Source organism: Chelonus insularis, unplaced genomic scaffold, assembly GCF_013357705.1.
Source record: "Chelonus insularis isolate UGA/USDA-ARS -01 unplaced genomic scaffold, ASM1335770v1 contig_408_pilon, whole genome shotgun sequence".
Taxonomy (NCBI): Eukaryota; Metazoa; Arthropoda; class Insecta; order Hymenoptera; family Braconidae; genus Chelonus; species Chelonus insularis.
In genome coordinates this window covers 380,118-392,854 of record NW_023276565.1, presented here as the reverse complement: position 1 = coordinate 392,854, position 12,737 = coordinate 380,118, and the positions used below count along the sequence as shown (strand labels likewise).

Below are 12,737 nucleotides of genomic sequence, written 5' to 3'. Positions count from 1 at the left end.
TCTTCAAGGCTTCATCAAATCCGTAATTGAATGAAAATAAATCAGCTTTTTCTTAATTCTTAAAGCATGTTTAGATATCTTAACCCAGCCTCTTTCTTATTCTTGTTGGTTTCTTAGCTTATATTAGCTCTACTCTAAGCACTAAAGCGTCAACTTGCTCTCTATTCATTGGCCACTATGCGCCGAAACAAAACGAAAGAGTGCACACGTCTCTCAAGGATAACGACTATGATCCCAAGCTTAATACCCACCGCGAGGATCCAACACCATATTTTTTGACAATTGAATTTATTTCAAACATTTTTCCTCTTAACTTTTAATCACTCCTTTATTTTTGAAATATTTCGTCCACCAAGTAAATAATAAATGATATGAATATGCAAAATATCCTCGGAATAAATAATAAACAATCTGAAAACAAAAAAATAAAATTAATAATCGAATCATTCTTCACTTATTCAGTAAATGTAAATTAATGAGGAAATGATAATGAGAGCTGAGTAAAAAATTATTTTTAAAATAATACATGACGTAAATAAATGAATGCATGGAATAAGGATGAATAGGAGAAACTGGAGAAAAAAAAGATTATAAAGGGTTGGGCCACAAGGTGCAGTAAGACGAGACAAGAATAAGAGGAAAGAGGAAAGTAGAAGAGCGAATCAAGTAAGCAGACAAGGCATAGCAGGCACGATATAATACAAAATCCGTCGAATCGGTTGGCGATGCCATACTGACCTTGACTAGGCCCCAAAGTTACGGTGGTTGGGGTGTTGCTCGCTATTTCGCTCCTTAGTTGAGGGCCCTATACCCCCTTTACCGCTTTACTCCCCTCTCAGTCATGCCATCAGACCCTGTAGTTCTGCATTCGCAGACTCCTCCATCAAGGACACTACAAAAAGTACATTAGACGAAAACACGTTGCCATTATACGCGGCTTAAACTCTATGTTCTTTAGCAACCATTACTACAACACTCTCACTTGTGCTACCTTGTTTTTTTTCTTCTCTTTTTCGCGCCATCAGTACCTGTAGCCAAACCTTTACTTTTTGTCTCTTGCTGTAGCACACTAAAGTCTGTGTAACTATAAAATTACTAAAACCTTTCAAGGTATATCTCACCTTCGTTTATCATCAACTGTTCATCTCCACCATCTCCATTATTCTATTATTTATTCAAGTCTTCCAGAGGTTAACAATTGTTGTTAATATCATCAACATCTTCATAGTAACGTTCATAATTATTCCTTGTTTTAATTTTCCAATGAGAAAAGACCATTTTATCTCAAACACAATTTAATCTTTTTTGTAATGTGTGGCGTATCTCACTCTCCTTCACAAGATCAAGGCCATCTTTTGTCAGAGCGATGACTGAGCTATTGATAGTTGATTTACAGACGTTATATAATTGTAGTATTTTTGATATTATTAAATTTTCTAAATCAGGAATTTTGTTGAGATTGTACTCTTAAGATTTGACAGTAGATATCAGTCTAATCTATTCTTTTGTTATATTTGAGTATCGATCAATTTATCAAGTACATTAAATAGCTGTAGGTAAAACGACAAACCATGTAAACAGGTTTCCATATACGGTTGTTGTCTCAACAACGGCATACATTTCAGTTGCAGAGACGTGAAAGTTTATTGGTTACTTACATATCTCCAAATTATTCATAAATCACAGTAACTGAATCTAGAATATGAATGGCTTTTACATAAAATGCCATCATTTTTCTTTTATTTTATTCATTTCATACGAATACGTCAATAAATTCTCCATGATATTTCATAATTTTTTAATTAGTTTCACTTAAAATATCATTAAAATTTTTAAATTTAATATTACTATTTAAATAATAATTTAACGAATTGTTTAATTTAACGAAATATACAATGTATTTGTTTTAAACATCTCGATGATTATGAAACGACATCTAGTGGCTAGTGTAGGTAACAAAATCAATCTCAGCTTGAGACAAAATAGAAATCTTTCTTACCGACGGTAACTTATCTACAAAATTTTGGTGAGCTTTTTTGATTATCAAAAGAATTAACGCTTTATAGTGGAAAATTGAACTTGCAAATATAATTAACGATTAAATTCATCAATTTTAATGATAAATTTTTTACAATAAAATTTCAAATAATCTGTGGATGATCGTGGAAATATAATTAATTGATTGATTGATTAGTAAAGTTAATAATACTCAAATAAAAAGAATACGTATAAAGATTAAATAGTAATAAGAGGGGTAAAGGCATGTTGCTGGCAGAGTGGTAAAACCAAGTTTATTTATAGCTGAGGAGGTTGCGTTGCGTTCCAAAATGATCAGCAATCGCAAGGGCTAGACAGTCACCAACAAGTCAACGCGTTTATAAGATTCGTTTGAGCTCAAGATCGATGTTACATCAACGATTAACGTCAAATCATAATTTATATTTCCTTCTCTAAAAACAAAATAGTATGCTGTAGAAAAGAAAAAAATGAAAGTTCTATTAAAAAAATCCAATGATGCCTGTGAATGTCATTGAAAGAATCAAAGCACACATTCTTATGAAAAGACTTCTGTGAACTATTACTTATTTAATTTTCTTTTTTGTCATATTTTTTTTTTTGAAAAGTACAAATGATAATCTATGATGTGAGGGTGGAAAGTAAATAATAAAAATAAAGCAATGGCAGTGATTAAAAGACAGATGACAATGATAGACAAACAAAGCTGACAAAAGTTAGTATTAAATTGGAATAGATTCCATTAAAAATAATAGTGATATTTATATTATAATTAGTTGAAGTTGTGTAATAGTTAATTTAAAAATATGGCACATCATATGCGAAGACCAATGAGAAGAGAGCAATATAAAGCATTTGGAAGAAGAAAGGTAAAGAACAAATTAATGTGTTAATGCCTTTTAAAGATAAAAATAAGAGAGAGAAAATTCTAGTTATAATGCAAGACTTTTCAATTTTATTTAAATTGATGATAATTTTAACTGATAAGTAAATAGTTTAATTCTAGAAATAAAAAGTGAAACATTCCATTAGTCAACATTCGAGTTCTGTGTTATTATTATCATCAATTATCAATTCATAAAACGGGTAATTTACAAACAAGTAATTGTAACTAGTGTTACAACAAAAAAATGTCACTTGGTGATATTTATTATTGTTAAGGATTCTATGATGAAGTTTAATTAATTATTAACATGATACCTCTGGGACATGAACACTAAAACACGAAGCTAGTTGACATAGTTTCCAAGAAGTTTGCTGTGTTTGGATTGCCATTAATAATTAAAGAAGTCAAATGTTTTCAAAATTACCATACTAGTTTCAATCGTGCTAATGAACATTTCTTCAGAATTTGATTCAATTAATTTGACACACTCGAACTACCTTAAATAAACGAAATTTTATTGTAGGATTATTAGATGATAATGATGATGAAAGAGTTTTCATCATCAAAGTGACAGTAAATTTAAGAAAGATCTTTTTAAGAATAACATGACATTCTTTTAACTCTAAACATTACAGTAATATTTATACTTACTTGTTTTAACATCAACTATTATTTTTTATCTTCAATTGAATAAAATTCTGCTTTAATTAAATTCACGTTCATAATCATTAGTTATCATTCGTTATCTGCATAGTGATGATAAAAATAATGTTTCCAAAGTTGTACTTCTTCTGAAAATTTATCATGTCAATGTAGTTCATTAAGTTGAATATACTGACCTCAAACTGTCATTTAGACAAGTCTAAACGTAAATTATTAAAAAGTTGATATTTAATTGTCTCTACGACCTGTTACAATTACAATCTAAAACATGTATATACTTTGAAGAGAAAAACAATCAAGTGTAATGAAAGATATAGTGAAAGTGATAAGTTAGACAATTGGAAGTCGTCTCAACGTGGGTGCAGTGGCCGCGATCAAATACAATTGAAATATCACATCATGACATACAGGGTGTAGAGGAAAGTTAGAGAATTGGATCGATATACATAGTACAATGTGGCTAACGGGTGGTCGAAGGGGGTGTAGGTGTTTTCGCGCTACCTCCATCTTGTGGCAGTCTTGGTAAAAACTGATCCAGTGATATCGAAACATTGGAAAAGATTAACATGTTTCACTACATTTCCTTTAAAAAGAAATATTACACTTTTATATTATGCGTTATTTAAATTCTTCATCATGCAAAGACACTTAACCTTTCAGTTACATCAAGTGTATCTGAAAACATGGACGTTTTTTTAATAGAACATCAAATCAACGAGACAATAGATACTCTTAATAAACAGTTCTTTATTAGTGTCTGATATCATTTTGAACCAATATCCTACGATTTGTGATGGGTTATTAGGTCATGAGCTTAATTACGGAAATGAGATTTTCCAAATAACCTATACATAATCTTAAATTAGACTTTTTGTTGAGTTTATTGATGGTATGGTATTTTGTTGTGTATGAATAAATAATGGAAAATCGAGAGATTAAGGTAAAAGGGCGAGTCTCATCTAGCCGGGGAAAACAAGGGGTCGTTGATTCAATCAACGACGCACGAGGATTTAGATAAAAATACGCATGCGTCTGTGTTAAGAACATATAGATATACATATCCTAGTTGTACGTCGGCGCTGAATCGTCCGTTACCCTCACCCTTATACGTTTAGAGTGCTTTTTCATCCAACTTTTACCCTCAGTTCGGGAAAATAATTTCACCATGACTCTTCTTCCGTTTTTCCTTCGAAGAAATAACCTCTTATACCAATCTGACCTCAAGAAATTCTGTGATTATATTTTTTAATAAGTCAAATGGAAAGAATAAAATTGTACAGCTAATAGTGATGAATAATGTTGTCTAATTATTTAAAAGTGTATAAAGATGTTGCTAATGAAAAAGTGACAAAATAATAGATAAAATAGTGAGCGCAATGCGGTATGTACATGTAGAGTCGGTAAATGAAATGTCGGTCAATGTGTCTTTTTGGGGCTATGAACTTTGCCATGACTATAGATTGGACATTATCAGTAACTGCGTAACAATAAAACGTAGGTGTAAAATCCACCTACGTTAAAAAAAGTGTTTACAAAAAGAAAGAGAGCTGCGCGGTAGCAATTGCTTACTGCGTGGCTCTACATCAACAATGATAGGATATAATCAGCATAATTCTGGCTACAACAAGCTATTTACACAGGTAGATGTTTATCTTACTTAACCCTATAAACAAAAATAACTCTGTTCAATTCCCTTTTGATAGAAAAAAAAATAAAAAATTAATAATAATACTTCTTTACATCAAATATTTGTGATACTGACCTCAATGTTCATACGCCGAGTGAGTGCACGCGGATGGCTACAGTTATTTGATACTCAATAGCCGGTTGAGAAGCCATGAGAGCATTTAAGCAAAGGAAAATCAATCGAGTGTATATTGAATAAAAAATCGATGTTCTTATTTTTAATCAGGTTTAAATTAAAAATAATAATTAATGCATAAATTGTTGTCAATACGCGCATGAGTACAGTTGTCTTGGCATTTGGCATTTATTCAAGAACTTTCTGGGTAAAACAGGGTGAGTCGAGGCCGTTGCTATGGCTACCGTTACCCTCGAGACGTCTGAGACGTCTCCTAAGCGCCATCCTCTATGCTTTAATGAAATTTTTCTACTCTTCCGTGTCCGTTCCACTTCATGTATGTAATGAATTGAGTTCTTCGGATGTTCACGCACCTGTAGCATCTATTAGATGTTTCTTTATTAGGTTAAGATAATTGATTCAAAAGACACTCAGTAATCAATCAACTTTTTATTGCCTAGTTCATTTTAACAATTGCTTATATTTTATTATTTATGTTTATTTATTTTTAAATCTTCTTTCAGGGCTCAGCGGACTCCAATTATTCACAACCAAGTTCCGATCTTTCTCTGGACGAAGAAAAAGAGAGCTTACGTCGTGAAAAAGAGAAAACAGCACTCAGCCAGCTTGAAAAAGCTCGAGTAAGTAAACAAACTGTTTGGAAGTTTGATCAACAATGAAGCCAAATTTAATAAAATAATTTTATTTTATTTCAACTAAACGTTTTTATAAATGTTCTAGACGAAGCCTGTAGCCTTTGCAGCCAGAACCAATGTTAGCTATGATGGATCCATTGACGATGATTCGCCTGTCCATGGATCTGCTGTTAGTTTTAATGTTCATGACTTCCTTCATATTAAGGTTATTATTGAACAAAATTTCTATTAATATATATTCTAACGTATATAGATAAATTTATAATAATCTTTTGGTTTTTCTTTTATAGGAAAAATATGATAATAACTGGTGGATTGGAAGGCTCGTGAAAGAAGGTTCTGACGTGGGGTTCATTCCATCCCCCGCTAAGTTAGATGCCCTCCGAGTCCAAGCAAGTGCGGCACGTGGCACAAAAGGTTTATATTCAGCACGTGGTGGATCATCGAGTAATCTTGGGGAAAGTGGAATGCCATCGCGTGGGTCGACGCCACCTACACCTGGTGCGGAAGTCAACACTTGAATCAAATTAGTTTATTTTTATTTTATTTCTTCCTTTTTTTCATTTTATTATTATATTATTATAATGTGGTCATTTTTATCCACAATATTATCAATTCAATATTTGATTTTTTCGTGGAATATGACTCCATAAATAACATCAATTCGTCAATGAAATAGTTTGAATGATATTTTTATAATAATCGCGATGTATTTTGGAACTTAATAAATAGCTTGATACTATTTTGATTAGAATATAAATTAGATTATTAAACAAATGCTTGCAAGAATGAATAAATATTTAAATATTCTGATTGTTTATGTTAGGTGATGATAGCGACAGTGTTGGCAATGTGAGACCTGGGAAAACAACGTTAACTACTCCGCCTGTCAAAGAGAAACGAAAGAATTTTTTTAAGAAGCCGGTAAAATAATATTTATTAATTGGAAAAAAAAAAAAAATGAATTAATTAATTTTATTACTGATGAATTTATATTTAAGGATAATCAAAATTTAATTATTTATGTCTTTTTCAAATTTTCAATGCGTTCTATGGAATTTTTAGTCTTACGTAAGTTCAATTTTTTTTATTTATTTTTTCTGAAAAATGTTTCTATTATTTTGAACATTTATTTCGATACATATATTAATATATGTTGTAAATAATTAACAATTTATAAACAAAGAGCTTGCTAAAATTATCTTTTTACAGGAAACTACAACACCATACGATGTTGTTCCATCAATGAGACCAATAGTTATAGTAGGACCATCGTTGAAAGGATATGAAGTCACAGATATGATGCAAAAGGCGTTATTTGATTTTTTGAAGCGAAGGTTTCCAGGACGGTAAGAAAAATTTCACTTTTTATTATTAAAATTAATTTATAAGAGTTTATAAAATATTCTTTTAGAATGATTTAATCTTAAATATTTATAAAAAAATATTATGAAACAATTTGCAGTGTGATTTTCTTTTTTCTAATTACATTTAAAAATTTTAATTAATCTTTATAATAAAAACAATAGTGGTTTTCAGGATAATCATCACGAGGATAACTCCAGACATATCGTTGGGGAAAAAGTCACTATTAAATAATCCGACAAAACGAGCCATTATGGAACGATCAACAAGCAGAAGTAGTTGTTTAGCAGAAGTTCAAGCTGAAATAGAAAGAATATTTGAATTAGCAAGAACACTTCAACTGGTTGTATTAGATTGTGATACGATTAATCATCCATCACAATTAGCAAAAACAAGCTTAGCGCCAATCATTGTCTACTTAAAAATATCCTCGCCAAAAGTTCTTCAGAGACTGATTAAATCTCGAGGTAAATCACAAACTCGACATCTAAATGTACAGATGGTCGCGGCGGAGAAGCTCGCCCAGTGTCCTCCTGAAATGTTTGATGTGATAATTGACGAGAATCAGTTGGATGAAGCTTGCGAACATGTAGCTGAATATTTAGAGGCTTATTGGAGAGCAACACATCCCCCAGTTATGGCAGTTCCTCGAACCATTGCTACAGCATCTGATGCACCAGCAGATGTTTTAGCACCAAGAGTGCCGTCAGGTAATGGTTTAACTTTTCATGTTAATCATTTTTACAACAATTGTCTTTTTGAAAAGATTATTTTTATATTTAAAAATCAAATTACATTTTATATTTATTTCATTATCACAATTACAATCTTTTCAAAAAGAAATTTATGAGGCACAATAATTTATTATAAAATTCTTATCTTATTATTTAATGTTTAATATCATATTTTTACTTTATACAGGCTTTAATGTAAAGCAGTAAATTTTTATAATTACGTGCCGACTCTATTATGTATTTTCTTTCTAGTATTTTTATTTTTCGAGATTCATCAGACGATTTTCGTTCTACTTCTTAAAACATAAGGGCCGGGAGATTAATTAATCAGTGAATCAATGAATAAATTTACAATCATTAATATAATATGAAATTTTTTTAAACAATTAGGCGGCCGACACGACTCTTACTACGCTCACGAGTCCAGAGGTAACAGAAACAGTTACGTTTGTATAAACAATTAAATTACTATTGACATCTATTTTTTTTTAATTTTTTTTTTTTATTACATACTTATTGTCAATGTTGTTACTGTTGTATCAATGTTGCTACATTTCTGATCTTATCTTTTCAATAAACTTCTCTTCACGCTGCAACTTATTTTTTCCATTTATAATTTTCTTGCATTTTGAATGATTGTTAATTGATCGAAAATCGTTACTGAATCTCACGTGTATTTATGAACGCGTTGAATTATTAATTAAATTATTGAGGATATATTGATTGAGTACCCTTAGGGTGCTTTAGTCCTCACATTATATTTATTTTCAGCGGCTATGTATGGATCTACACACTTATATCCACCACAGTGATAAGTGGGACTTCGTAACCCGCGTTAGTCTTTTTCTTTTCTTTTCACCTTTTTTATTTATTTTCTCTTTCTATTTGTCTCTCTTGCTCTCTTGCTCTTCTTTGCTCCATTATGTACACTATCAGTGTTGTATATTTGCTGTACTACCAATTGCTATTTTACTACTGGAGTTTTTTTTTCTAATGTTTTATTAACTATTTTTTTTTTTATCCATGTTTTTGTTTAATTTATAGCTTGACATCTCGTGCGTTCAATTTTTAATTTCACTATCAATTAGCTGCAAGTATCAAATGATTTTGTTTTTTTGTTTTTTTTGTTTTTTTTGAAATAAAAATGAGGGATTTTTAAAGTCCATGGGGGGATAAAAGCAGGCAGGTAAGAGAGGCTTGGGAAGAGGTTTAGAAGAATTAATTAAGCTTGATCTGAGAAGAAATAAAAAAAAAAAATGGTTTCAATGTAAATGAAAGAGAATAATTGATAAAGTCGGCTTGTAAACAATAATTAGCAATTCTAGATTAATTAGAAGGCAAAAGAACCAGTTTTAATCGGAGTAGAGTTAGTTTTTGTGAACTTTTAACTCTTATTTGTTAATATTCTTCTGTTCCCGGCTATCATAAAGCCGTGGACCCTGTGGCTGCTACGGGGATCATCCGGAAAGCAACAAGACTGAGCATAAAGAAGTAAAAAATGGCTCTTGACTGGAATCATCATCGAGATTTTGAATCAAATTGAGAAAGAGACCGTTCGCACCCAACTTGTGAGAGAGTCATCGTTGCCTTAATAGTTCTTCCTTAAAATCAGTGGACCAATTTATCATTGACATGGGATTGTGAATTACTTCATTAGCTGATTGATTAGCTGAAATACTCTAGGGAGAAAGACGAGCACTTCTACACTTGTCTTTTAAAATAGAAATTGTTTTATTGTTAATCCAAAATTAACGCGAAAAGAATTTTTTGCAGTCGCGTTGTAAGTACCGATATGGCTTAAATAAAAAGGAAATGCGCATGATAAACGAATAAATGGTAATCGGGTGCGAATGTGTCTAAATGTGTCTTCCAAATACTACTATCAATTAGATCCCACCGATTTTATCAATTTATTCTGCCCTCTAATTGTTTAAATCAAGTACTGTTCAAACGTTTGGTAGATTAGTCATTGATATGAATAAAATACTTACAATTAGATCATTAGATAGAAATGCAAGGGACGCGACCATGAGATGTTAATATACCTCCAGCTAATGCGGAATTTAATCAGTTCATCAGGCAAATCCACTTAATTTAACCTTCTTTGCACTCATGGGTCTTTTTTATCCTCATACATGCATTCCTTTGTGTAATATTCCCCAGGAGGTTATATTACAAAAGACTTATCCTACAACCTTTATTCTATATTGATTTTCATCGTGACATTCTATTTTTGATGTTATTTTTTTTCATCTTGGGAAATACTAGAAATTCAAAGTAATATTCAAATAAAATCATTTTCTTGAAAATTAAATAACATTATATGACATTTTTATTTTATTTTTTTTTTATTGTAAAATTTTATATTATGAGATTATATTTTACTTTGAAATATTATTTCATTGCTTGAATATATTTTTTCCATCAAAAATAACAATAAAACTTGTGAGTGCAAAAAGAGATCTCATAAATAAATTGAAATAATTCGTTTTTTATAAATTTATTTTAATTATAAAAATGAATATTTTTATTTACCTTGATATCATTTGCATGTTTGTGTTTTAAAATAGCTTTTTTGCAAGACAACCATAAGTGTCATGATACCATGACCAATGACACTAAATAATTGTGTGGAAAAGTGTATTGATATTTGTCATTTGTCCTTGTAAATAATTTAATTTGTAATAATGAAACATAAACTAATGAAGTATTATTGATCAGCAGGACAGAGTACTTATGGTGGAGCACATGCTAGTACAAGAAGATCTAGATTGGAACGAGGTGATCGTGAAAGAGAACGAGAACGTGAGAGAGAACGTGAACGGGATCACGATTATGGGACGGAAGAAGAGCCTTACTTGAGCGGTGGTGTGGACTATGGTAACGTTTCTAGACGTCGTCAACAGCAAGACTCAAGGGCGCTCAACGCCATTTAGGAGCTGGAGCCCCGGGGTTTATCGTTACAACGGTGTCCCCATTTAAAAACTACCGCCCTTTAGGAAATAAATCATTTTAAATGGATCCTTTTTGGAATGTAAGAATGTCATGTATAATTATTACAATTAAGCCTATTTAATTTTGCCTTGTGTAAGTCATTTATCAATATGGAAAGTAAAATTAACTAATGGGACTTTCCATTCGTGTGATATAAATAATATTAAAAATATAAAAATAACTTTTTTATATTAATATCTGATCAAGTCACACAAACTATGTTGAACAAGTTGATGCAAAATAAAAAGACTACTAGTTGCAGAAGATATAAAAGACTCCGATAGCTTCAATAATCGGAAGATATTTTATAAATTATTGCCATATATTACAGATATTTCAATATTTTGCTAAATTCAATCATAATAATCTATCATTTAAAAGTTGAACTCTGATTCAAGAATAATAATCAATAAAATTAGAATTCTGGTGTTTTATTGTTTCATTCAAATTAATGCCCAAGTGTTTCTGATTACTCCATTTTCTCTTACGTTTATTTCTATTGGATAATGTTAAATAATAGTATGTACTTCTTTGTTACAATGAGAAAGTTTCAATTGAAAAACCTGTAAATTAAAAAGGCTTGATTGTATTTTATGCAAACGAAAACTCGTTGATTAAAAATTTGCTCTTGAAGTATATAGTGAATTTATTGACTCACTATACACGACTTCTTCTTTCTGAAGACCGACCAATAAGTATCCAAATGTTATGTTTTAATGATTTTAATGAGAATTTTTTAAATAATTAGATGAAATGCCAAACTCTATGGTATGTTGAAATTATTGAAGATTTATTGTAGATAATTTTTTTCTCGTATAATGAGTCGACTCAAATGATCGCAGAACTCGCGGTCTACTTTTTGATTTTATTAGTTGACAAATTTCCATTTTAGCAACAATATATATTTTTAAGTAATTTTTTTGTATATGAAATATCTCGATAAAACAAAAAGATAAGCCCCCGGGGCCAAAATGTGGTGAAAAAAAAAACAAATTTTTATTGAAAAGACGATAAAAAAAACTCTTTCTTGTCATTTTGTCGATGGCGAACGACAAAAAACGCAGCGCAAAAGTCATGCAATTATACTCTTCATATACGTTTTAAAAAATATTAGAGTGTCCGCGGATCCTTTGGGTCGATTATTAGAGTTAACAAATTGCTCGAACATCTTGTTAAAATTTTAAATAACTAATTCAAAAAGATTAATACTTATATTAAAAAAAAAATTATCTGGCGAGCGACAATTTATTGTATTTAGAATTATTTAAAGTAGTCCTTTTGTAAAGGATAATATTTTTTAGATGACTTAAAAGACACCTGTACCTTATTTATTTCGTGTACCTAATTACAATTTTTATAAAGACATTAATTAAACTAAAATGCTTATAGAGGTGTCCTAGCTAAGTCACGCCTAATATAATAGTTATCATTTTTTTTTTTTATTATATATAATGAGACTTTGTTTCTAAAAAATTTAATTTAAAAAATTTATTAAAACTACTTCTTCATTAGTATAGAGCTTTATTACATAAATATTTAATAATAAATAATAATGCTTTAAAATTATGGAAGGACTACTTTAATAAATGAAAAAGAAAGTACAGCATTAATTTAATTCCTAA

The 12,737-nt window shown here is 30.4% G+C and overlaps 1 protein-coding gene across 17 annotated transcripts in view; it reads left to right on the top strand.

The window, feature by feature from the left end:
• Nucleotides 1-12,737, top strand: part of Ca-beta (Ca2+-channel-protein-beta-subunit) — a 22,834-nt gene extending 10,097 nt beyond the window's left edge. For 2 of the 17 annotated variants that reach the window (XM_035087516.1, XM_035087523.1), the window contains 9 exons: nt 5,891-6,007; nt 6,108-6,227; nt 6,313-6,523; nt 6,849-6,946; nt 7,088-7,093; nt 7,235-7,371; nt 7,562-8,097; nt 8,512-8,562; nt 10,846-12,737. In XM_035087516.1, coding sequence (XP_034943407.1) covers nt 5,891-6,007; nt 6,108-6,227; nt 6,313-6,523; nt 6,849-6,946; nt 7,088-7,093; nt 7,235-7,371; nt 7,562-8,097; nt 8,512-8,562; nt 10,846-11,057 — 1,488 coding nt within the window. In that variant the 3' untranslated portion in view covers nt 11,058-12,737. Of the gene's footprint in view, nt 1-2,354; nt 2,886-4,671; nt 5,206-5,890; nt 6,008-6,107; nt 6,228-6,312; nt 6,524-6,848; nt 6,947-7,087; nt 7,094-7,234; nt 7,372-7,561; nt 8,098-8,511; nt 8,563-8,892; nt 9,902-10,842 lie in introns of those variants that run through there. The other 15 variants (XM_035087524.1, XM_035087525.1, XR_004690615.1 and 12 more) reach the window with 15 other exon arrangements.